At 44.9% G+C, this 25,522-nt stretch overlaps 7 protein-coding genes across 7 annotated transcripts; 2 read left to right on the top strand and 5 right to left on the bottom strand.

The window, feature by feature from the left end:
- Window positions 1-6,795: 6,795 nt before the first annotated feature.
- Window positions 6,796-7,216, bottom strand: F5J12DRAFT_906846 (uncharacterized protein; the record flags this gene model as incomplete). The annotated part of the gene is made up of 2 exons (XM_051748828.1): window positions 6,796-7,107; window positions 7,157-7,216. 2 exons carry the CDS (start codon window positions 7,214-7,216, stop codon window positions 6,796-6,798), a joined length of 372 nt encoding a protein of 123 aa, XP_051597284.1.
- Window positions 7,217-9,261: 2,045 nt separating this feature from the next.
- F5J12DRAFT_895407 (uncharacterized protein) lies at window positions 9,262-9,967 on the bottom strand (the record flags this gene model as incomplete). Its single annotated transcript, XM_051747825.1, has 2 exons — window positions 9,262-9,579; window positions 9,632-9,967. The coding sequence occupies 2 exons, from the start codon at window positions 9,965-9,967 to the stop codon at window positions 9,262-9,264; spliced, it is 654 nt and encodes a 217-aa protein (XP_051597285.1).
- Window positions 9,968-16,538: 6,571 nt separating this feature from the next.
- Window positions 16,539-18,693, bottom strand: F5J12DRAFT_784835 (uncharacterized protein; the record flags this gene model as incomplete). Its single annotated transcript, XM_051743117.1, has 15 exons — window positions 16,539-16,563; window positions 16,668-16,731; window positions 16,770-16,824; window positions 16,876-16,902; window positions 16,961-17,029; window positions 17,103-17,173; window positions 17,255-17,306; window positions 17,343-17,409; window positions 17,455-17,551; window positions 17,792-17,949; window positions 18,062-18,107; window positions 18,152-18,275; window positions 18,297-18,435; window positions 18,513-18,589; window positions 18,637-18,693. 15 exons carry the CDS (start codon window positions 18,691-18,693, stop codon window positions 16,539-16,541), a joined length of 1,128 nt encoding a protein of 375 aa, XP_051597286.1.
- Window positions 18,694-19,050: 357 nt separating this feature from the next.
- On the top strand, window positions 19,051-19,339 carry F5J12DRAFT_895408 (uncharacterized protein; the record flags this gene model as incomplete). Its single annotated transcript, XM_051747826.1, has 2 exons — window positions 19,051-19,167; window positions 19,220-19,339. 2 exons carry the CDS (start codon window positions 19,051-19,053, stop codon window positions 19,337-19,339), a joined length of 237 nt encoding a protein of 78 aa, XP_051597287.1.
- Window positions 19,340-20,002: 663 nt separating this feature from the next.
- Window positions 20,003-20,383, bottom strand: F5J12DRAFT_724838 (uncharacterized protein; the record flags this gene model as incomplete). Its single annotated transcript, XM_051741569.1, has 1 exon — window positions 20,003-20,383. A coding segment is annotated over one exon (381 nt), but the record flags the coding sequence as incomplete, so codon positions are not given.
- Window positions 20,384-20,536: 153 nt separating this feature from the next.
- Window positions 20,537-21,295, bottom strand: F5J12DRAFT_724850 (uncharacterized protein; the record flags this gene model as incomplete). Its single annotated transcript, XM_051741570.1, has 1 exon — window positions 20,537-21,295. A coding segment is annotated over one exon (759 nt), but the record flags the coding sequence as incomplete, so codon positions are not given.
- A 2,637-nt stretch (window positions 21,296-23,932) lies between these two features.
- On the top strand, window positions 23,933-25,316 carry F5J12DRAFT_784837 (uncharacterized protein; the record flags this gene model as incomplete). The annotated part of the gene is made up of 6 exons (XM_051743118.1): window positions 23,933-24,049; window positions 24,161-24,259; window positions 24,311-24,365; window positions 24,469-24,591; window positions 24,616-24,642; window positions 25,069-25,316. 6 exons carry the CDS (start codon window positions 23,933-23,935, stop codon window positions 25,314-25,316), a joined length of 669 nt encoding a protein of 222 aa, XP_051597290.1.
- Window positions 25,317-25,522: the final 206 nt, after the last annotated feature.

Below are 25,522 nucleotides of genomic sequence, written 5' to 3' on the forward strand. Positions count from 1 at the left end.
TGACGCTACTTTTCCTTACCATGGGAAACACTTCCCATTTACGGGTCTACAAGACCACTGTACTTAGTTGTTTCGAGCGCTGACAATACAGTGCGGTAATTTTTGGTTTATTGTCTCCAAATGTTTCATATGTATAATTAATGGTACAAGCACTCGTGCTATGACCATGCTTGTAGTTTCAATACTGGGTTCAACACCTGTGTCTCACCCTTTTGTTTCGTATAGTGTATTTAACTCATTACTGTAGTAACACCACCTCAGACGTTTGCCGCTCATGCACTCGACTGAGGTGGGTATAGTGTCTTGTTCCCATGTTCATGTACTTCACACTCACGTTGTTACCTTAGATCTTGCTATAGGTAATGCAAATATAGATGTTTGCCACTCGCGCACTTGACTGAGATCTTGCTATAGATTTCTGTGAGGTTATGAGCCCCGAGCTCTAATAGCCTATACGACGTCTCACCATTGTTTTCGATATTCTCGCTGCCAACCAACCCTCATCCCCCCCCCCCCCCACAAAATGACTACTGCCATCCCTGTCACCACTGACACGCTCCCGGGCAATGTCCCAAAACTTGACATCAAAGGCACAAACTGGGCAATCTTCTCCCTTCACTTCCAGACCACCGTCGAAGCTAAGGAATTGTGGTCCCATTTTGATGGCACCTCTCCTTGCCCTGTCGGCACAACCTCCACCGATCAGGATGGATTCATAACCATAGTCCCTCCTGACGCTGATGAACTCACTAAGTGGCAAAAAAGCGAAAATATGGCGAAACACTTACTTACCCAATGGATCCCTGATTCCACTGCACTCCGGGTGCGTAGCCTTAACAGCATCGCAGCTATGTGGAATGAAATCGTTCGTGAATACACGGAGAAGGGTGCTTACGCACAGACCAACCTTTGCATGAAGTTTCTAAACTTGCAGTGCCCTGTTGATGGTGACGTCTGCCAGTTCTTGGACGATCTGCGTATGAAGAGAGACGAGTTAGCTGCCGTCGGCGTACAGATCGAAGAAAAGGATTACCACTCGACCATCATCCAATTGCTGCCTAAGTACCTCACCAGCTTCGCGTCTGGACAGCTAGCAACCGCACGCCTGTACAGCCTGACAGAAACTATCGACCCCGACGTTCTCATCTCCTTGATCATCGAAGAGTCTGAGCGCAGAAGTCACAAAGAGACTCGGCATGCATGATCCAAAGCCAAGAATCGTGATGGCGAAGAAGCCATGTCATTGACCCCTGGAAATTCTTTCGGAAGGGGGAGAGGAAATGGAAGAAATGGTAGTCGAGGGGGTAGCTCCAGAGGGCATGCTCACCAGCGAGGCCCCTGCTGGAACTGTGGGTCGAGGGAACACTACAAATCTCAATGCCCTGATCTTGACAAAACAAAGAAAGAAAGCTTACCTGCTGCCACCAAGGGATCTGTGCATGCTGTAACACTCGATTCTGATGAAGAGGGTGCCTTCTCAGTGCACGCCCTGGATGAACTCGATGATGAGGGTTCGCTCCCTGACTTGCTGAGCATATCGTCAGACGATGATGATGTTGATCGATGCTGCTTCATCACCACCAACGAAGACTGGTTCAGCGAGATGGGGGATGTGGATGACGAGCACTCACCCCACGGCGACACTTCAAATCACGTCGAACCCACTAACACCTCCCCAGAGTTCACGAACCTCGTAAATGACAGCCCCATCGGTACACCTGTCATTGAACTCTACGATTCCAGATCCACTCAACACATCTCCCCTTACAAGGAGAAGTTCAAGATGTTGGTGACGATACCACCCAAGTCATTCTCGGCTGCCAACAAACAACTCTTCAACACTACTGCTATGGGGGAGTTAGTCATAGAGGTGCTGAATGGGTACGATGTAACTAAACTGCGACTCACCGAAGTACTATACTCACCTGAGGTTGGATACACCCTCATGTCCGTCAGCTGCCTTGACCAGCTGGGCTACTCCGTCACCTTCGCTGAAGGTACCTGTACCATCAGGAACCCTGCCAATGATGTTGCTGGTTGCATCCCTAAGTCTAAAGCCGGGCTCTATCGTGTCGTCCACAACGACGATTGCGACAGTGCAAACACAGCAGCTGAATCAATAACTGTGATGGAACTTCACCATAGGATGGGACACATTTCTCCATCCGTCGCTCGCCACCTAGCTGAAAAGGGACTTGTATCAGGTTTGAAGTTCGACTTGTTGAAAGACGAGCCGACCTTCTGTGAAGCCTGTGTATATGCGAAGGCAACCAGGAAGCCTGTTGCAAAGGAACGCATTGGAGAATGAGCTTGCAAGTTTGCTGAAGAAGTACATAGTGACATCTGGGGACCCGCACTCATAGAAACTCTCGGTGGATGGTGTTACTACATTTCCTTCACCGACGATAAGATGCGACTCACCTATATTCATCTCCTTCACCAGAAGAGTGAAGCCTTCACAGCCTACAAAGATTTCAAGGCCTGGTGTTGCACCCAGCATAACGCTTGCGTGAAGACCCTCCATTCCGATCGAGGCAGTGAGTACCTCGGAAAAGAATTTGTGATGTACCTCAAGGCGGCTGGAACAAAACAGAAGCTCACCATACATGATACCCCACAGCACAATGGAGTCACTGAGTGTCTCAATCACACCTTGCTTGAAAAAGTCCATGCCATGCTGCACAAGAGCAGCTTGCCTCGCGCTCTATGGGGTGAAGCAGTGCACCACGCTGTCTGGTTAAAGAACAGGATTCCCACCAGAGCACTTGATGGTGGGACGCCCCTCGAAGCCACGACCGGGAAGAAACCAGACCTCAGTCGAGCCCATGCATGGGGCTCGAGTGTCTGGGTATGAATCAAGGGAGGAACCAAACTTGGAGGGCATGTTGCGGAGGGCCGATGGGTTGGGATCGATGATAACAGTCCCAATGGCTGTCGTGTGTACTGGCCTGAAAAGAAGTCAGTTACCGTCAAAAGGAATGTATATTGGAATCCCTCCTCAGCTGAGTCGTTACCTCACGAGGGGGAGGAAGAAGACAGCTACTTACCAAATGCGATGCTAACGCCTCCAGCTCCCATCCCAAAGACAAAAGAAATTCCAACACCTCCACACATCGCCCCAGCTCATCCCGCGCCCCCATCACCTCCAGCTGAACCACCCATCATGAAATGAATTCAAAAGCCTAGCCAACAACTTGCTGATATCCTCGCCGGTAAAGGCAGTACAAACAGTTGCAGTATACCTAATATACCAAAAGGAGTCCAGCTCCCCACTACAGTCGAAGATGAAGCCGACCCCACCAGACTTGAGGGGGAGGACAGAGCTGCAGCTTTGCTCGCATCCATCGTAGACGATCCCAACGACGCCCTTTGCAATATTGACCTCGCTATGGCCATGAACGAAGTCACCACTGAGTCCAAAGCCCTTGAGCCTACCTCACTGGCTGAGGCTCGTCATCGGCCAGATTGGCCGCAGTGGGAGGCTGGGATAAGAGAAGAGTTAGCAACGTTACATGTGGCAGGTACTTGGGAACTCGTTGATGCACCTTGTGGTGCCAACATAGTTGGATCCAAATGGGTGTTCTGTGCGAAGAAAGATGCTGCTGGAAATGTGGTACAGTACAAAGCCTGACTCATCGCTCAAGGCTTCTCTCAAGTCGAAGGCGTCAATTATTTCGATACCTTCGCCCCAGTCACAACGCTTGCATCCATTCGAACCGTCCTTGCCATGGCAGCACGATCAGACCTGGAACTCCATCAGATCGATATCAAAGGCGCATACCTGAACAGTACACTTACCAATGACGAAGTAATCCACATGCGACAGCCCCCAGGCTTCGAATCCACTGATCACCCCAATAAAGTCTGTCGCCTCCGAAAGATGTTTATGGTTTGAAGCAGAGCAGCCATCGCTGGTACCAAAGATTAGTGGAGATCCTTGTCAATGAGCTGGGCCTTACCCAGTGCTTGGTCGACCAGGCCATCTATTTCAGACGACACACCACTGGTGAGCTTGTCATGGTTGTTGTCCATGTTGATGATTGCACCATCGCCGCAACGTCCCTAAATGAGATAGAGGAGCTTAAGCGCAACGTCAGAAAATATGTTGAGATTACCAACCTTGGGGAACTTCACTGGCTGCTTGGCATTGAAGTAACCAGAAATAGAGACGAACGTACCATCTCCCTGTGCCAATGCCCCTACATCAAGTCCATCATATGACACTTTGGCTTTGACAAGCTCAAGCCCATGTCGAACCCGATGGAACCCAGTACCAAACTGCATTCTGGGCAGTCGCCATCAACTGGTGCTGAATTCACTATGATGCGCCATGTACCCTATTGTGAAGCCGTAGGATCGCTCATGTATGCCTCCCTTGCCACTCGTCCCGACATCTCATACGCCGTAATGACTGTCTCATGTTTCTCAGGCAACCCTGGAGTTGCTCATTGGGAAGCTGTAAAGAGAATTTATCGGTACCTTCTTGGGACAAAAGGCTTACAACTCATGTATGGGGGATCACCAAGTATGTTGACCAGGTACGCAGATGCAGACGGCAGCATGGCAGAAGACTGCAGAGCAGTCTCAGGGTATGCTTTTCTAATAGACGGTGGAGCAGTGTCGTGGTCTTCTAAAAGACAGGAAATCGTCTCACTCTCAACGACTGAGAGTGAGTACGTGGCAGCCACACATGCAGCCAAGGAGGCCTTGTGGCTTCGGTCGCTCATCGGAGAGCTTTTTCAGCCATTCATTGAGCCAACCATGTTGTTTTCCGATAATCAATCAGCCATCGTGCTCACTAAAGACCATCAGTATCACGCATGCACCAAACACATCGATATCCGTTTTCACTTCATTCGCTGGGTCGTAGAAAACAGCAAAATTTGCCTCATATATTGCCTGACTGCAGACATGATCGCCGATACGCTAACGAAGGCGCTACTGTCTCCAAAGGTGAAACATTTCATGGTTGAACTCAGCCTATGCCCGACTTGAGGGGGAGTGTTAGATTTGGCAAGTCGCTCATAGCCTTCATTCACTAATTGATGCTACTTTTCCTTACCGTGGGAAACACTTCCCATTTACAGGTCTACAAGACCACTGTACTTAGTTGTTTCGAGCACTGACAATACAGCACAGTAATTTTTGGTTTATTGTCTCCAAATGTTTCATATGTATAATTAATGGTACAAGCACTCGCACTATGACCGTGCTTGTAGTTTCAATACCAGGTTCAACACCTGTGTCTCACCCTTTTGTTTCGTATAGTGTATTTAACTCGTTACTGTAGTAACACCACCTCAGACGTTTGCCGCTCACACACTCGACTGAGGTGGGTATAGTGTCTTGTTCCCATGTTCGTGTACTTTGCGCTCACGTCGTTACCTTAGATCTTGCTATAGGTAATGTGAATATAGACGTTTGCCGCTCGCACACTCGACTGAGATCTTGCTATAGATTTCTGTGAACATCTGCAATGTGTGTTAGTCATGGTAATGCAATGACACATGTCTCTTACCAGCACTCTGTCTGGTTTTCTGCACATGACCCCACTCTTCAGAAAACCACTCTGTCAAAGCTCTTCTTTCCTGCAATGGGTGCCTTTCCTCTTCTTCACAATGCCTCAGCTCAAGGAGTGATCTGATCCCTGAGCACACTTTTTCATCAGCTAACCATGGGGGTAGTAACCCATCTGAATCATCCCCAAGGCCAATATCCTGCCAAATATCATCACCCACATCCAGTTTGAACAAAGAGTCCCTTGGGATCAGGAGTGGGGCTATTGACCCCTGAGGAGCTTTTCCCTTGTGTATGAGGCCTACAATTTGCAGACACAGATTATTGTAGCTACTGGCAAGCTTGGCTATTCCTGGTTCTTGTTGCTTCACAGATGCTTCTGTGTGGTTTTGAAGTCTTTGTTCTTCAAGGCAAGTCAAATACAAGGGTATTCATGAACAATGACCTCTTACCACTGAGAGTCTGCCAATATGAGCATTCCAGTCTTTCCAACTCAAACTTTTGTTGGCACAGACAATCTCTGATACATTTCTTGATTGCTAATGCATGCATGTGAAGCTATGGAACATGGTCTCAATTAGATGAAACCATGTAGAAAATACACTGCCACTAACTTGAAGATAAGCACTCTTTTGGATACTAGCGAGATTTGAATGCCCATTTATGCCTAGGGTTGCCCTCTGGTTCTGCAAAGCATCTTTAAAACACTTAACCTTTTGATGACACTCTGCAATTTGGATAGTCAAGCTTGTCATGTCAGCAACCCCATGGAGAAGATCTTTCTCCAGCACTTCTAGCTTGGCCTCATAATTTGCCAATGACTTCTGAGTTGCCATGATTTGCAAATATCATATTCTCAGCAGCTTTAGAGCTGTGACCTAATTTGATGGTGAGCAGGAGTCATTATTTATATCAGCAGCTTATGAGGAGCTGGCTTTGTCTGTGCAGAGACTTGAGCAACCCATTCAGCTTGAAGAGTTGGGATATCAACTCCACATCTCCTTAGGCTCTGTTTGCAGCAGCCTTCTTTTTTTGGCAATGATTCCAGCGACACAAAAGCCACTGGCCCAAACCAGTGAGACTCTTCATGTCCAGGTGGCACACCTGGAAGTCAATAACAAAGAGGTGTTGATGATACTGAATAATATGTTAGCTTGAAACAGATGTGGCATACTGCACACATACCCCAGAAACACAAAGAGATGGTATCAGCCCTTTGATTGAACTCCAAAAACACTCACATCCCTCTCCATCAGATAGCCCAAATCCTTCACATTTTCAGGGGTGATAGATAAGCTGACATGCCCACTGATGACCAAAGGCATGAAATACTGAGATGGCAAAAGAAATACATGGCAGAAATGACTTGAGAAAACCCCACTTCCTGCAGCTCTGTTCCAGTTGACAACCTATGTCATATAACAGCCCAATATGAAAATTATCTGGGAGATGGCCAAAAAGAGATTTGATGAGGGCAAGTGCATAATGTTGCCTCTCTCCAGCTGAAGTCATATTTGCAAGGTAAATGACATAATCATGATGACAGAGTAGGGCCATGACACCAGTATCTGAAAAGAACTGGGTACTTTCCTACACTGCCATCAGACCAATGGAGTCAGAATAAATGATGAAGACTCACTTTCTGGCACCTCTCATCAGCTGCAGTAAAGGACCCATTACAACCCTTCAGCACTGACATTGTTATCCTCATTCCCTCTTCAAACTCATCCTCCCCATCACCAAGACAATTCTTTTTCAAAGCCTGTCCACTCCTCCTTTGGGTTGAAGACTTTGACTTTTGCAACTCATTAACCTCATGCTCCATAGCACAAATATCTTCTTGTGAAAGAAAGACTGTAGCTGTAGGGTTTACTGGATCATCTGGATGCCTGCTTCTGTGCTTCTGAGTAAAACAAGCATCAATGTAAACAATTGCATCAACATCAGAAAAGCTAGAACAAAGGAAATTTTAGCAGTTGACAAAACTATATCCACCAAGTGACATACCCATGTTCACTATTATTTCTCTGCCAGCTCTGGCCACCAAAGCATAGAGGACGGCACTGTCATAGGGATTCTGATGGCCTCATCTTTGAACTGAGGACATCATTGTCTGGGGAACTTGGCAATGGGATTGCAGAGGGGATGTTTGATGGTGTACTAGCAGATTCTTGCAGTTGTTGTTGGACATATTCATCAAGGGATGTTTCCAGAATACAATACCAGTGATATGCATTACTGAACCTCTGGCATATACCCTCCTGCAAGTATCATCAGCAATGATCCATGACTGAGAAGAACAACCAAAGTATGCATTAATAATATAGCAACATCACCACAAACAATACCAACAAACATCCTACCCTATCAATATAACACTACAGCAGTCCCAAGAAACAGAACATGTCACACATGCATGCACTTATAACCATGAAATAGTCATGCATCAGATTAAGATATACTACCTACATAGCAGAGTCATCTGTACTACAGTCACTATGGCAGTAATGTATGTTTTATGAAGTGGAAAAAATGGGGTAATGATACAAAACATGACAATTCCATGCCTTTGTGTCCACCTCATAACCCATAGCTGCAAGGTATGCCTCAAGGGACTCACACCATGCTGAAGTGTTTGGAGGTATGTGCATGAAGAGTTGTCAGACAAAGCCAAGAAGCTGTAGGCTAACAGCAAGTGTTGGCCCAGTGGGGCACAGGGGAAGTAGCCCATCCAAAGGAGTTGGAGGGCTGCAGGTGCACAAGGACAGACAGCCAGATCAACTGATTGCAGAGCTGCCATGAATGCATCTAAGCAGAGGAAAATGATGAAGAACACAGAAATCTCACCATTGAAATCAATGCAAATGACTGTCAGTTTTCAAGTCTGGTGACAACCACATGTTGGCAGTTCATAGTCAACAGGATTCCAGAAGTGGTTGGATAGTCATTGATATGCAAGGTATGGCTGAAGGAGGGAAGGGATGACAGTGTGCAACCACTGCTGCCACTGCTTCATTTTTTTTCAGGCATTCCTAGATGGTGACAAGAGTGGGTCTTGGCTAATATGTAGCCCATCGATTAAGCAGTCAAAAGTGGCATCATGGAAGAGGTCACATTCACTACCCACAGAAGGCTCTAATGGGCAAGCAGTGCTTGAAGCAGAGTGGTGTTGGATGTGTGGGTCAGAGGAATCACTGGGGTGTTGTGTGAAAGAATGATGGCCAGGTAAGGTGAGCAAGCACTCAACAGGAAGGTAAAGCCCCACAGTTCCAGGAACATGGCATGAAGGTTCAGCAGTCTGATGGTCAACAAGGACCACAAGATCATCCACATGGAGCGAGTCAGGAATCTGGTTCATCAGGGCAGTAACTCATACAGAGGGACCATGCCTAGTGAGCTGTTTTGGTCGATGAAAAGACATCTATGAAGTTCAGTCAGATGCATAAACTGTCTAGGCAAGTTAGTGGTAGATGATGATCCTGCAACACCAAGTTACAGGACTGTGACCAGGACACCGAATCCTGGTTGCTGGAAGGCAACCCCAAGATGCCACCAGCATGTCTCCAATAGTTAGCCTCCAGCATAGAAAAGTGAACTGACCTTTGCACATGACTAGTGAGGGTGATGGGGAAAGAGATGGAGCAAGTGTGCAATGAACAAAATGAGATTGCAATTGTGGTGTGCTATGAATATTGTTTGGGAAACATACAAAGTAAAAATGGTATCAGGGAATGATGAAGGAGGTTACTGACTATTTGAACTGTAACCACATGGTGCAGTTGGAATAAGGCAGGGAAGAAGGGGCAGAGGACCAAAAGTATCAAAGAATGACTGTACATAAAATATAGCCAACTTCTTTTCCATTGCCCAGACACATGACAATGATGCTAATGGCATAATTGGCTCCACCAAGTCCAAGGGGCATCCTGGCCATACAGCAAGTAATGCCTGGAGCTTCTCTATGTACTCCCATTTCGATTGAAAGTTGGACAAGCTGAGGCCTTGATTTTGCTGAGGGAAAGGCTCAGCACACATGGTGAGTTCTGAGTCACCAGGGAAAATCTGCATAGAGTTCAGAAATAGCACATTCCTGGTGAGGTAAAATTGTACATACCTGCCAGACATGATCAAGCTGCTCTGAATCCTGATTTGACCACAAGCTAGGCATCATTGCACAGTCAAGAGCAACCAACTCAAACCAGAAGTTGTGTTCATATAAATCCCATAAAATCTTGCTTTTCATCATCTGATCAATGGTAGCAAGGTCTGCAAGGGAAATTGAAATATCCCAGAATTGTACATGGCTAGGTATGTCATGTTGGAGGCTGACAAGCTCAGGACTGAAGAGGGCGGCAGATTCACATAGTTGGTCACTGGAAAATGTGGATGAAATCTGCTTGGGAATTGTGTTCAGGAAATCCTGCCAGGACCAAGGGATAACAGGAGACATGTCTGAGGCAGAAAGACAAGTGACCCAACCCACTTGAGAGACTAGCCAATTCCTCAGGTACCTCTGCTGGCAATCAGAGGACTTGCCCCTCACAAACAGACTTGGGCTGGGAAAGAAGTAAGCTACCATGGGCACATTGGGACTAACCCTTTTTGCATCCTTACTCATGTCCTTCAGGGCAGCATGCCGTGTGGACATAGCAGGGGGAATAGCTGGATTGCTGAGGTCTTCTCACAGTTTGGGATCCAGAATGACCAATGGCTTGGCTCCTCTCGAGCCCACAGGGGGATCTGAGCAAAATGTTAAACACACTGAGACAAAATGAATAGGATACATACACAGCTGATTACATTGTCAAGCCCTGCCTGTCCTAACAGCTCCTGTACTTGAACTTGCACCACTGGAACTTGCAGCATTGGAAGCTGTGGGACCCATGCTTGTTGGAGTCAAGGCCACACCACTGCTGGTGTGTGGTGGTTCTGGCCAGGGAGCCACAAATTGCTCGAGCCCAATTGCCAGGCCTTGTTGAGTGTGCCTGTGGCACAATTCACCAGGGTGGTACCAGGTGCTGTGCCATTTCAGCATCTGCCTGACCTCAAAAACCTCAGGATCCATGACTATGTCATGAGGGTGTGTAATCTCAATGGTCTTCAATACTTGCATGTCTGGGGGTACACAATCAGGTTTCCAGACCATCCAGACAGGCATGTGTATTTTGAAAAGGTGCTGGCAAATGTCAGGGTCTGTTGTGAATGCCCTGATCCAGCAGTCAAATGAATCAACAAAAGTGCCCATAGCAGGGTTGAGGTCTGTGTCCAGATATTCTACCATGCCAAAGATGTCTAGGAGGAGGTGTTGACAAAAAGTGACCAATATGACTGTGTCTTAAAATGTGGATGGGAGTTGCTAGAGAAAATTTTAATTAATGAAATCTGAACCAGAAAAGATCATACCTTCAGACACAGGAGACATCACCAACATGACCCCAGCCATGAATCAGGTCTCAGAGGACCTTCATAGTGGGGGTGCTTCTTTAGCCAATCTTGCAAATGTTTGTTTAGTCAATTATAAATGGTCTCCATTGACTTCCACTTGTTGGCATGAATCCTGCCAACTTTGAAGGCAGACCCTCTTTCCAGCACAAAATCCTCCACTGACTGGGTAACATTCCACCACAGCCACTTCCATGTTGGGTCATCTCCATAGGCCACTTTCCAGGGGATACATGGATTCCATGTGTAGCATTCTGCGAACAACTGTGGCCATTGAACAGTCTATATGGCCGAACTATCCATCACATAGGGGTGTGATTGTTTCTCCATTGAAGATGGAGGGTTGGGGAACATAGTCAGCATTCAGTGATGTGATCCAGTGGTTGTCACACTTTGCTAGGATGTGCACATTGAATGCACCCCATCTCCCTGAAAATAATGATAATCAATTTGAGCTGAGTTAGGGACAGCAAGAATGCACCATTGCCAGGGCAGTTGCACAATGACAATTCATAAGGGTGAACACTAGCTACATTCATCCTGGAAACAAAAGAAGTCAGTCAGTACTTACTTAAATTGACAGAGATGATGATGAGGGGAGAAAAAAATGAATCATGCAGCATTAAGGCCAGTGTAACTGAAATGAAATGAGAATGTTGCCCACAATAGGCCCCAAGCCTACTGAGAACTCACAAGGCACTAAACCCCAGAGCACTTGGCAGACAAATGCTCTGAACATTTGGCTCCAAGTACAGCATAAGTTGACTGGATGTTTGAAAGAAAAGTATGAATGAAAGAGAATAAAAACTTACTTTCAAAAAATGTCTTCTTGACAAAGAGGTAATGATGATTGGTGTATTGACTCTGCATGCATATAGACTATGTTAATGCCTGAACGTCGACGAAGAAACACCCCAGAAACTGCAAGGATAACTCTTGATAGGCCCCAAGCCTATCAAGAACTTGTGGGCACCAAACCCCCAAGACCTGACAGACAAATGCTCCAAATGTTCATGGAAAGAGCAACTGGGCTGTCTGGAAAAGTAAGATGGAAAAGATAGAGGGAAACTTCCCTTGCACTGAATTGGTTTATATGGAGGGGCATCAGCAACTTGAAGTAGTAGGTAGCACTTACTAGTAGTAGTGAGAAATATTATGGGTACTGCTGTGCACATGACTTGCACCACAAATGAATGCAACACCTGACTTACAGTGTGCTTGAGGAAGACATTGAGTCTAGGCAACTGCCTATTGTAATATTTGCAGGAGATGTGTTTGTGCATTACAGTAATGACATGTTGATAAGCTACTCATAGCAAGTCCTAGTTACAAGTACTAGTGTGCCATTGCTACTTTGTTAATAGATTTGGCCACTTTTACTGATGTGACTAAAGTTTCGATGAATGACAGAATTTTAACATGTCATTTCACAATTGCACAATTGTTACATCATCACAGCTGAAACAAACATTCACACCACCCACAGCTAGTACTTAGTGACACTCGTCTTCTGTACACTGTCCACATGGTATTAGGGGAATGCTCAGTGCATTCTTCTACCATATGTCAGGGGCTTGGTGCCCTTGACAGCCTTGAAGGCTTGGAGCCTTCAAGGGCGGTCTTGGTGTCTGGTGGATCTGACAATCAATCACACAACAACAGTAAAGACTGACCCTCATCTTTCAGCAATGTTAGTGAAGGTTTTGTGGGTTAGTGCTTTTGACTTGAGTTATGTGTCATTATGCTTCACAGTCTACTGACCCATTTACCAGTGCATACTATGTGTACTAGGTCCATCATTCTCCCCACCTCCAGCTGCCCTCCATCATTCCACCTGGCCAGTATATGCCTTCTATAGTGATGCCCTTGTCTCCCCACTCATCTACCCTTGGTACAGATTCAGTGATTGATTGCATAGACAATAGTGCAATTTTCCCCTCACCTTTTAGTCCTGAAGACACCAGAGTCTGCTGACTTTGACCAAGCATTGTGGTAGTTACCAGAAAAGCAGTTACAGAATTGATGGCAGCACAAGGGCAGGTGGGTGGGCATCATTGCAACTGTACTTCTACATAGCATGGCATAGACAAATGCAATTTGTTAATTCACAAATTTATGGCATCATCTGACATAGATTGTCATAGGACAATCAAGCAGAATAAGAGATGAAAGGCCATCTATGTAGATCTATGGAAAACTATAGGGTAGCTACACATACTGTCAAGTAGCTTGAGCTAGCAAAAAAAGCTATGGAGCTGACCTATTTCATATGTGGGGCAATCTCTATCTATGGCATAGATCTAGCTACATGTACATTGTTCCACATATGTCCAATTCTCACTGAGAGTGAATGTGCAGAGAATTGTAAGTATGACAGTGGATCTCCAGCAGAAGGCTACCTTGTTCCCTTTCCCCATTTGTTGGAAGCCCTTGTGGGAAAACTGGAAGTTCAACCATGATGAATCATGCACTTAGATGTGACATAACTCTTCATAATACCCTGGAGGAAGTAGCAGAAATCAATGGATAAGATACACTGAAAAGCTAACCACATACCTGCATTAGAACTTCACATGGTTGATCATGAGGCAACCTGGAGAAAATTCATAGTAGAAAGGAGAACTTGAGATCAACAATCAGAATCACTGCCCTTGAAGGTAACATTGCACCAAGTCTCTGATACTGTAGAGGAACACACCATGTATTCAATCAGCAGGGATAGATATGAATGGATGTGTTGCTAACTTGAATCTTCAGCAGCCATATCAGCTGATTTTGACCAAATGACCATGGTAATTACCAGAAAAGCAGTTACAGAATTGATGGCAGCTACCACTTCCCAATATAGACAATGCCCCCTGAGTGACAACCTCTGTTGGTGTTTGAAAAAAATTCAGATTGGAATGTTCCCACAGCAGGTTACCCTGTCACAAATATTGATAATTTGCACCTGTACTGTGGCTATACAGATGAGCATGTGACCAGTAGATGTGATGGTCACATGATGAGTGACATAAGCAGGGATGACCCTAGATCACATGATTTTATGTAATTGATTACATGATGGTGATCCTCTGGAGCATTCTGTTACATAATTTATCACATGATCATGGGAATATATGCATGTGACTTAATCAATGTCACATGACAAGGTACAATCATAGATCATCCAACCTATTACATAATGATCACATGTCAGTTTCTCCCCAGAATACTTGGTTATGTAATGGGTCACATGATTGTGAGACAATAGACATGTGACCTGTTACATAATGATCATGTGGCAATAACTCTCCGGACCATTGGCTTATGTAATAGGTCACATGACTGTACTCATCATGTGATCTCACCTCTAGCACTCTGCACATGACTCAATCCATATCACATGACCAGCAATCCCACCCCTATTTGCATGCTGGGCATTTGTGGCTGTGCTAAAAATGCGAATTGTGTCCCCACCCATTCAATTCTTGACATATGGATCTGAATTTGTGTGTGTAGAATAGGCTACCATGTTGCTACACATTGTCAAAGGCACAGGCTGTCTTGTCCAGCAGTTGCTGAGATATAGTGGAAATGAAAATGCTAACAAAACATCACATCATTCATCTTACACATCCTTCATGCCATATCTGACACTTCAGAAGGGTTGGACACATGCATATCAATTCATAGACAATGTTTGGTGTCACCCCACTCAGATGTGAGAGAGCAAGATGCAAAACAAAGATTCAAGAGTGTGGGAAAGTGGGAAAAAGTCCCAAAATAACTTATGGAGATTTTGAAAACATATCAAAAATGTGGATTTGCACACATCACAGTGACCCTGCCAACCCCAGACTTTGGGTGAGGAATGCAGCAATATGGCCTACCATGTTGGCACCATGTGCCTGGTGAGATATCCACTTAAACATGTCAAAATTGCGAAAATGTGTGCAATGGGGTAGTGGTGTTGACCTTGCACTGGCATAAATCTCCTATTGTCTCAATGAGTCAAGTGTACTGTTTCACATTTTTGACCATTTGCAGTGAGTATCACATCAACATCTGAGTGGGGTGACACCAAACATTGTCTATGAATTGATATGCATGTGTCCAACCCTTCTGAAGTGTCAGATATGGCATGAAGGATGTGTAAGATGAATGATGTGATGTTTTGTTAGCATTTTCATTTCCACTATATCTCAGCAACTGCTGGACAAGACAGCCTGTGCCTTTGACAATGTGTAGCAACATGGTAGCCTATTCTACACACACAAATTCAGATCCATATGTCAAGAATTGAATGGGTGGGGACACAATTCGCATTTTTAGCACAGCCACAAATGCCCAGCATGCAAATAGGGGTGGGATTGCTGGTCATGTGATATGGATTGAGTCATGTGCAGAGTGCTAGAGGTGAGATCACATGATGAGTACAGTCATGTGACCTATTACATAAGCCAATGGTCCGGAGAGTTATTGCCACATGATCATTATGTAACAGGTCACATGTCTATTGTCTCACAATCATGTGACCCATTACATAACCAAGTATTCTGGGGAGAAACTGACATGTGATCATTATGTAATAGGTTGGATGATCTATGATTGTACCTTGTCATGTGACATTGATTAAGTCACATGCATATATTCCCATGATCATGTGATAAATTATGTAACAGAATGCTCCAGAGGATCACCATCATGTAATCAATTACATAAAATCATGTGATCTAGGGTCATCCCTGCTTATGTCACTCATCATGTGACCATCACATCTACTGGTCACATGCTCATCTGTATAGCCACAGTACAGGTGCAAATTATCAATATTTGTGACAGGGTAACCTGCTGTGGGAACATTCCAATCTGAATTTTTTTCAAACACCAACAGAGGTTGTCACTCAGGGGGCATTGTCTATATTGGGAAGTGGTAGCTGCCATCAATTCTGTAACTGCTTTTCTGGTAATTACCATGGTCATTTGGTCAAAATCAGCTGATATGGCTGCTGAAGATTCAAGTTAGCAACACATCCATTCATATCTATCCCTGCTGATTGAATACATGGTGTGTTCCTCTACAGTATCAGAGACTTGGTGCAATGTTACCTTCAAGGGCAGTGATTCTGATTGTTGATCTCAAGTTCTCCTTTCTACTATGAATTTTCTCCAGGTTGCCTCATGATCAACCATGTGAAGTTCTAATGCAGGTATGTGGTTAGCTTTTCAGTGTATCTTATCCATTGATTTCTGCTACTTCCTCCAGGGTATTATGAAGAGTTATGTCACATCTAAGTGCATGATTCATCATGGTTGAACTTCCAGTTTTCCCACAAGGGCTTCCAACAAATGGGGAAAGGGAACAAGGTAGCCTTCTGCTGGAGATCCACTGTCATACTTACAATTCTCTGCACATTCACTCTCAGTGAGAATTGGACATATGTGGAACAATGTACATGTAGCTAGATCTATGCCATAGATAGAGATTGCCCCACATATGAAATAGGTCAGCTCCATAGCTTTTTTTGCTAGCTCAAGCTACTTGACAGTATGTGTAGCTACCCTATAGTTTTCCATAGATCTACATAGATGGCCTTTCATCTCTTATTCTGCTTGATTGTCCTATGACAATCTATGTCAGATGATGCCATAAATTTGTGAATTAACAAATTGCATTTGTCTATGCCATGCTATGTAGAAGTACAGTTGCAATGATGCCCACCCACCCACCCTTGCGCTGCCTGTGCTCCCTCTCATCCACACTGCCCTTGCCCTGCTGCTCCTGCTCACCTGTCTGCCAAAACATGCCTCCTAGTACATAGTGCCACCTGAAAACTTGGCCACAACAGCAGCCATCCTGTGAATCCAGATCTTGCACTCTACCTGCAAGACTCTTTGTGAGAGATGTGGTTATATCAGGTATACAACACATACCAGATCATTTGCCTCATCTTTGTATTTCTGTATATGCATGGCAGTTAGAGTAGCCAAACAACTACTTGATCAGGAGAATACATACTGCCTTCACTTCAGAAGGCAACTCATCAAAGTACTTGTTGAACTCCTCTAGCGATCTGCCAACCTGTTTCTGATAACAGTGCATGCACAATGTTCTGATGGGATAGTTAGCAACTGACAAGATACAAATGTGGCACATGTACCTGCCACTCTTGTTCAAATGAGGACACCATGCCTTCTTCTTCATTCCATCTGTGGGTTGTGGGGCCATTTGCTGCGCTGATGGTTGTGATATGCTCAGCATTACACCTACTCTCCATGCCAGGACAGATATTGGTCAGTTGGCATTGCTTACTTGTACTTGGGGCTTCAGCTTGAGACTCCCCTTTGTCGATAGTGCTCATGTGCTTGTTGGACAAGTTTGAGTTTTCATTTAGTCACACAGACTCAGATATGGTCATGGTTGGCTCTGGCAAATCTCTGACAACAGGAGGTGGACACAAAGAGGATCTATAGGCAGTGTTAGCAAGGATACATGCATGTGAGGTTACTTACAGGGGGTTCTTAATCAGCTGTGCAGCTGCACTGATACCAGTGTCATCCTCCTGCTCAACTGTGTTCAGTGTTGGAGCAACTGGGATGACAGGCATGCCTGAAAACAAAAAATTAGTTTATGATGTATCCCATAATATCATCTCACCTGGTGTGCAAGCACAGTCAGGTCACATATGAGCATCATGGTCTTGATCATTTTGCAAAAGTAATTGGCTAGATGCAGAGAGAGACTCTGAGGATGATATCAACACCCCAGGAGCATTGTTTGTGTTGGATATGCTTGGCCCAATGGAGTTGCTAGAAGCCAGATCAACTGAACTACTAGACATGTCAGCACTGTCAGCATGCAGGCCATCATCATTGCTGTTGTCTGGGGCTGTGAATACATTGATCTTCGTGCACTTAACATTCCTGACTCCAGTTGGTGAGTCTGCATCTTTGACTACCTCACTCTTCATCTTGCACTTGGTAGCACTGTTGGTTTTTTCATCCATCCTATTCATGAACCAGGTTCATTTGAAAGATGAGTAATGCTTCTTAGCAAGGAGGTCGCTCTTCCATGAGTCTTCACAAAAGTTTAGCTCTGGAAGCACCTGAATGAGCTCACCACAGAATGCCTTCTTGACTTGCAGCAACATCAACATCCAGGTAGTCTGGGCATCAATGAGTCCATGAGTACAGAACTCATGCCAAATACTCCACATGGTCTGCAGAACATTGGTAATTTTCTTGCTCACAAGTTCTTGTCTATTTGCATCTTCAATAAATGCCATAGCAGAGGATGCTTGTCCTTGCACTGTCATATGAATAGCCTTCCAATCCTTCTCGAACCAGTATCACACTTTGGGATAGTCAGCTTGGTTGAGCTGAAGGACTGGAGGTACATTGAGGAATGGCATTGTAGTGATTGGTGGTGATTTCAGTGAGATGTTGAGAAATCTGTCTGATAAAGCACTCTGGTCTGGCTGGTTTAATGTTAGCCTTGAAACAAGGGTATTGTATGTGTTCCTATGACAGAGATAACAATGTCAGTAATCTTTGCTTGGCAATCAACTTACTGCATGGCAGTGCATTCTGCCTTCAATGTGGTATTCTCTTGCTGAAGTCTATTGATCATATCTTGCAGAACCTGTGCCTATGCCACATATATGTGAGGAAATCAGTAGACACACATGCACTCACATTTGGTATCATTTCTGGGAAAGCTTGGCTATGGGATAACATGTGGCTGGGCTGCATTATCAAAGAGGGAGCATCAGTGAAGAAGCAGCTGGATCTGCCACATTACCAGCCATCTACGAGTTGTTGGCCCATGACAAGGTGTTGTTAGGGGTCAAAAAAGACATGGGACTCTGTGCACTGTTGCACCCAAAAAAGTTATTAGGACCACTTGTACTGGAACTATATAGCTCTGGCAGAGAATTAGACATAAAAGGGGGGACACCTGGCTGTCTGAAAGGCTGGATGTTGACATCATGGATAGTGGAGGGAACACCCATGTTTATCATTATTTGTCACTTGACAGTGTGACTTCTCCTGAAGGCCAAATCCTGCACTAAGTCTAGTACTACCTTGTTGTCTACTGCTCTTATCCATATGGCTCCCACCACTGTCAAGATCATCAAAAACATCATCATACTCGAGGTTGAAAACCTCCTTCAAGGTTGGCCAGCATATGTTATTAACTTCACACCAGAAAATCCTGGCCCACATGTATGTCTTAAGCTATTCTAACTCTACCCATCGCATGACTGACATCTTACAGAAATTAATCCTGCATCTCAAGAACCCAAAAAAATATGTGAAGATTGACTCTGATGATGAAGATGAAGCCATGATTGTGGAGTACCATAGGTATCATGATGCATATAGCCAACATTTCTAACCAGATCCATTACAGGTGCATTAACCAGCAACAGTGATGCGAAAATTATGGTTGCTGCTATTTGGTAAGTCTTGTGTAACTTCTGGAGGCGTTCTTATCTTTGCAGGCCCAAGGAGGCTTTATGGTCTGGAAGTCCAGAAGATACTTCTGATGAGGAGACCTCCGATGACAACGAGATGACTTGCGACATGATGTTACCGACAAACATACTCACAGTCCCCATTCAACTTCACAGGACTTTAAACCAATTTCCTCCGGTAAAGTGTAAAACCTTCAATGAGAACTGGCCCCCCCATCACCCTTGTGCATTCTGCAAGATCTCTCCTGACACCTCCATTGCAATGTATGATGCATTTTTGACATTCCCAGCAGTGGTGAGGCCTGTGTTGGAGGCTATCAGTAGTGGTTCTGGTGGAGAGGTTGCTAAGAGTGACAGTGTAAGCAAGGTCTATGTGTCTACTGGTGAACATTTTTCTTTGTGCAAGGACATCTGCTATGTACTTTGTACTGAGGACAATGTACATTACTGTGGTTTACCATGCTTTAATACCAGTGTTTTTGGCTGCCAAGTAGTTTGCAAGCTGAAAGGATATGAATGCAAAAATTTATTGTCTCCACAATACTTCAGATGGACAGAATGACAGAAGTGCATGTATGCTAAGCTCAATCCTCCTCATTTTCTTCAACCCCAAGACATGCAATGTCTATGCCCATCTTCTCCACCAGGAAATACCTCTCCTCGACCATACCTTGTATGACAGGATGATGTGGCACCATCGTAACAACTGACTGAATGGAGGAAACCAGAATGACTTGCAAGCTTGGCTCACCCTGCTTGGTACAGGAAGTGACAACCCCATAAGATTGCTTGAATAGGTGAGGGTGGGGATCAGAATAGAGAGTGATGAGAGTGATGTTGTCATATTCAAATTTATCAGGGGCATCAAGGTCATCATCATTGGAATGGTTGCCTGGTGCCCTGACAATGAGTCTTGTGAAGTACTGGACTTCTGTGATGCAGTCTCTGCCATCAAGGAAAACCTTTTATGATATGATGAGTAAATGTACAGTGAGAGTTAACTACAATTCATGTACCTTAATGTTCCAAGCCATGTGAATTTCATCTGGGGACTTCTGCAATTCTTGATACTTGGACTGTGCAATTTGGCCATTGGGCAAACGAAGGTGTGCCCAGCATCAGATTCTGGGTGCAAGCAGAACTCTGAGATACTCTGAGATAATTTGGGCCTCTGCTCCTTGAAGAGCGATGAGATGCTTGTCACATTTGGTGAGGAGGACATAGCCATTATGGAGGTCAGCATATGCACATGGGTTGACATTTTTGGGAGGGTCAAGATGAGGTAGCATAGCCTTGAGCACATTCACTTGGAAACAGCAGATTCCCTGCTGTGCAAGGTTGGAGAATGGGTCTGATGGTTGCTGTATCTCTTGGCCAAGATTGCTGATAGTATGCTCCATTGTCCACCATGAGGAACATATGGGTGAGCCAACATGAGCTGCTTTGGAAGGAACGTGACATGTGAGGTGAACACAAGGACGAATGAATGGAATGTGATCAACATGACACTGGTAAAAAATACACTTGAATTCTGGTGCCTGTTCTGATATGAGCTGAGAAGCATGATGAAGTTGGGCAGGAGTGATGCTGTATTGAGACATAATACAAAGGCCAGTGACGAACTTGCAAAAATTGCGCCAGACACAGACAGGGAGAACTCTGTACAGAAGAGCCAGGCAGAGATTGTGAATCCAGGTAATGTACTCTGTGGCTTTATACCAGGAATTGGTGTGAAGACAAGGGTTGCAAGGAGTGACATTGAATGAGCCTGGTGGATACATCTTGCAAGCAGTGATGGCAAGGCCATGGGCTTCCCAGGTTGCCCTATCCTTAAAAATGGCCCAATACCATGAAGATTTGTTGTTGGTGGGCACACAGTAAAATTCGCCCTGCTATAAATCAACCCAGAGTGCAGCCATGTTTGCCCCACTCAGGTGCATCAGCTCAGATGAAAAAACCTCAGGGATACCTTGAATCAGGTGTGGCTGGAGGCCAAGCAAGATGCTTGGTCCGATGATGCCCATTTTCAGGCACCTCCTTTCATACTTGGCCTGGGTGTGTGAGCTGATGAGATATGTCAGTTGCTCAATGTACACTTGGGAATTCCCTGGCCCAACATCATAGACATTGAGGTTGGGATGGTCGCAGTCAGGTATATTGTAGTTGTGCAGCTTGAGGAGGACTGGGTAATATTGAGATGCACCTGGTTTATGACATCCTTTTACAGGACAGAGCAGGTGGCACCCATGTTTTCCCTGATGGCCAATGTGAGTCAAAGTGTGGTTCAGTGGTGAAAACCAACCAAAACCAACACAAAAGACAAAAAGAGTGAGTGGTGGTGTGCCTATGCAGTACCTAGATGGTAGAACCTTTGATTTGGGTGGGTTTTTGCAAGCTGCAACACTCAAGGACAAGTGCTGAGGGTTGGGGGTTCTCCTGATGAAGAGGGAGCAAGAATGCGATAGAAAGTGATAGGGTAGACTGCTGCCAGCCTACAGAAGGATGGATGGTGACTTAATTCGATGTCCTAAGCTGCACTGAGCTCAGGGAGGGCTTGGAGTGAAGTATATTGATGATAGACAAGGATAAGTGAAGTAGACGATAGTTAGAGCCTTAATAAAGTCTCAACTATCGAAGCTTCTGAATGAATTACTGAGTGATGATAAAATGCAAGCAAGAGGGGCTTTCTGACATCTTCTTTTTTTTTTTCTATCTAAGTACAGTGATTTATATACAGTACAGGGGTGTTTGCCTTGGAAAACAAGGTGCAAACACTTGGTAAGTGATTGGTAACTGATGAGTAAGGAATGTAAGCAATGGGTAATCATCTTGGAAAGCATTGGCAAGGATTAGCAAGCCAAAAAGCAAAGAATCAGTAAGCAAAGTCAAAAGATTGGTAAGTATTGGCAATAGGTGAGTCAAAGACAGTCAGAACATCAAAGTATGAGTCAAGTAATGTCAGGAACTGGGAAAGTGCACTGGAATTGCATTAGGGGGAGGCTGTGCATGTCATCAGAAGGATATGCTACTGAACTGCCATGGAGCAGAATCCTGTGCTTCCATCTGGCCCTAAATATTGCCTTTGGTCACATATGACCAAATAATCCTTCCCCAGTCATCTACAGTTCAGATCAGAGCATGATCTAGTGAACCCTCTTATGGTGCTCAGAGCACAAGGAGGTTTTGTCTCACCCCAACTTCCATACCAGTGTTCCTGTGCCAGAAATGCATTGGTTGAGAGGGGACTGGTTTGGCCATCATGTTCTGAAGTGTCAGATTGACCTCCAAAACATTCTCAGCCTTCCAAGTACTGATTAGTCCCAGAACATGTCAGGCATGGGGGGGAAACAGTCCAGGGAATGACTGCCAGCAGGTTTTTAAGGGACTCATGGTTCTGAGAGTATGTTGTACTGATGGCACTGTGGTGGCCACCAGTATTTGATAAGAATTCCTTGAGAAAATGACCATGTGAGCTAGAGAGATGATTTCAGGAGTTGTGGTAAAAGAGGGAGGATTAATGGTACAAGTCCAATGCTTGTCATTGTTTACATGCTGACAGATCATCTGGAAGATCATGTGGTTTATTATGTAAACATATTTTCCCATCCTTCATGCCCTCAATCCCATCAAAAGGTCACTTTTCACTTTTTCACCAGTCAGGAACAAAAGCATTGCAATGCACTTTTTGGAAAGAATAGGGTGTATCTTGGCATGTATTGCTTTGTTTGGACTGAACATTAGTGCTCTGGAAAGCTTAGTGTCACCCCTTTCCAATGGTATAGGTATCATGATTACATCAGTAAACCACTTTGTGTGCTGGCAGTCCTAGGGAATCTGTCCAGTGCTGGACAGCTCTGGCCAGCAAAAGTGATTTACTGATGTATCTGTGCAGAATAGCCTGAGCTACATCAGCAGCAAGTCACACCTCACAAACATTGCAACACTTTTGTCCCTCACTGTAAGAGCCACCTTGACACTGTCAACTACCACTGCATTAGAAAATACAGGTTGGTCAATGTTTCTACTGAAGATCAGGTAGTATAGGAAAGGCACTCTTGTATGCCACCTGGGAGATTATCATGTGTTCTGTTCTTGTTGGTTGCTGTGCACTACTGAGAATCTAATGTCCATCTTATCAGGTGACACTGGACTTGCAGAACTGCCTGGTGGTGCCTGCAGTGGACAATTCCAGTACTCCTGAACAATGGCACATGTTCTTGCAGCAATGTCATATCCACAATTTGCTGGAGCTCATAATGTCTGGGCCATGTCCCTCTCTGGAGCAACATTTAGTAATTGGCAGTACATAGGATCATCAGGTGATGAAATAGTTGGGTCATTGATTGCTGCATAGAGTGTGAAGCTGAAGCTTGGGAGTGTGGCTCCCACCACTCAGATGAAACTGGAGCTTGAGGGTTGGAATCCAGAGGATATGAATGCCATGCAACTCAACTTTCTCCCCCACTTCTTGGCTTTGAACTTTTCTCTACCTTGGGATATACAACAGCTGCAACATGGCCTGCACAACTGCACCAAAAGAGAGGTGCTCTCATTGGGACATGATGCCAGTGGAAAATAGCTGTGTGGGCAAAACCACCAAGTGTGCTCTTGCTGGGACCAATTTCCCCCCTGTACATGAAGCCCCCATGTCCTGGAATGTCCCCAGAATTATGCATAATGACAAGCTCAACTGCTACCCTACAGACAAAGAACTGGGCACCATTCTCCCATTTATGAGGTAGATTGTTGTCACTCTTCTACCAGGCCTTGCATTTTTCAAGCCCAAGGATGTCCAGTACTTTGCCAAGATCCTCAAGGAGAAGGATGAGACACAGCATTCAGTTTACAAGATGAAGGAGCACAAAATCATATGACTACTATTTAAAATCAAGAACAGCACCCTTCCTGTCCATAAGACAGCCATTTGCCAGATTATGGACAAAGCTTGTGAGTTCTGGTATGGATGGGGGAAACAGCACAGGGATAACTGAAAGCAGATTTTTTAAGGGTTTGATGGCGTTGTACATATACCCCAATGACACTACTGTAGTGGACACCAATATTTATGGAGATTACTCTGAGAAAATGGCCCAGATGGACCAGGAGGATAGTGTCATGAATTGTGGTAGAAGAGGGAGCCTTGATGGTCCCAATTCATTGTTTGGCATTGTTTGTATGTTGACAAATCCTTGAATAGACCATGTGATATATTACATAAGCATTAGTAAGCACAACACAGCATTTTGAACTTTGTTAAACTCAAAACTATGCAGACTGGGTTCAAACTCAAACAACTGTCCCAATGAGTCATCACACCAACAGGGTCATACCTCCACCAGTTTTCACCTGGCCATCATCACCTAGGACTTGTTAGAAAGCCCAGACTATGGGCTTTCAACTCCCTCACTAACCACTCAGACCAGTTCTTAGTCATTGACATACTACAGCTACACTCCCATCAGTCACAATTGCACAAACATTGGGACAGTTTTTTGAGCCACTGTAGAACCATATCTGTCTTGCTTAATTCACTTGTTCTTCATGTTCCTTGGCATCCATTCCACTTATACATCTACCTTTCTGAGATAAGTTGTGATTAGAACAGTTAGAATAATCACTGTTTTCCTGATGCATGGAGAATCCCCACCAGGACATGGCCTGGGAAAGTGGGTCTATTCAGCCTGGGGAAAACCCAGGTTCACCCTGGAAAGGGGTCTACTTAGCCTATGGGAAGCCCCTGTTCTTCCCAGAAAGCAGGTCTATTTAGCCTGGGGAAAGCCCAGATTCACCTGGAAAGCAGGTCTATTGAGCCTGGGGAAAGCCCAGGTTCAACCAGGAAAGGGGGTCTATTTAGCCTGGAGAAAGCCCAATGTGGACCCCAGCTACCCTTTTATTTGATGTATAATATATATATATTATGGAGAAAACATTTTCCCCAACCATATTAAATTGCTGCTCTGGAGAATCTCCAGGCATGGTGGTGGAGAATCCCCAAAAGTTGGGAATTCCCAACAAAATGACACCTATTAGGTTAATATATCTATCAAAATCTCCAGACCAATGGGTCTCCAAAGGAGGTTGACTGAAGTGTGAAGGTCATAAAG

This window comes from Pisolithus orientalis (assembly GCF_024613125.1).
Source record: "Pisolithus orientalis strain OTSU chromosome Unknown F5J12scaffold_30, whole genome shotgun sequence".
Classification (NCBI taxonomy): Eukaryota; Fungi; Basidiomycota; class Agaricomycetes; order Boletales; family Pisolithaceae; genus Pisolithus; species Pisolithus orientalis.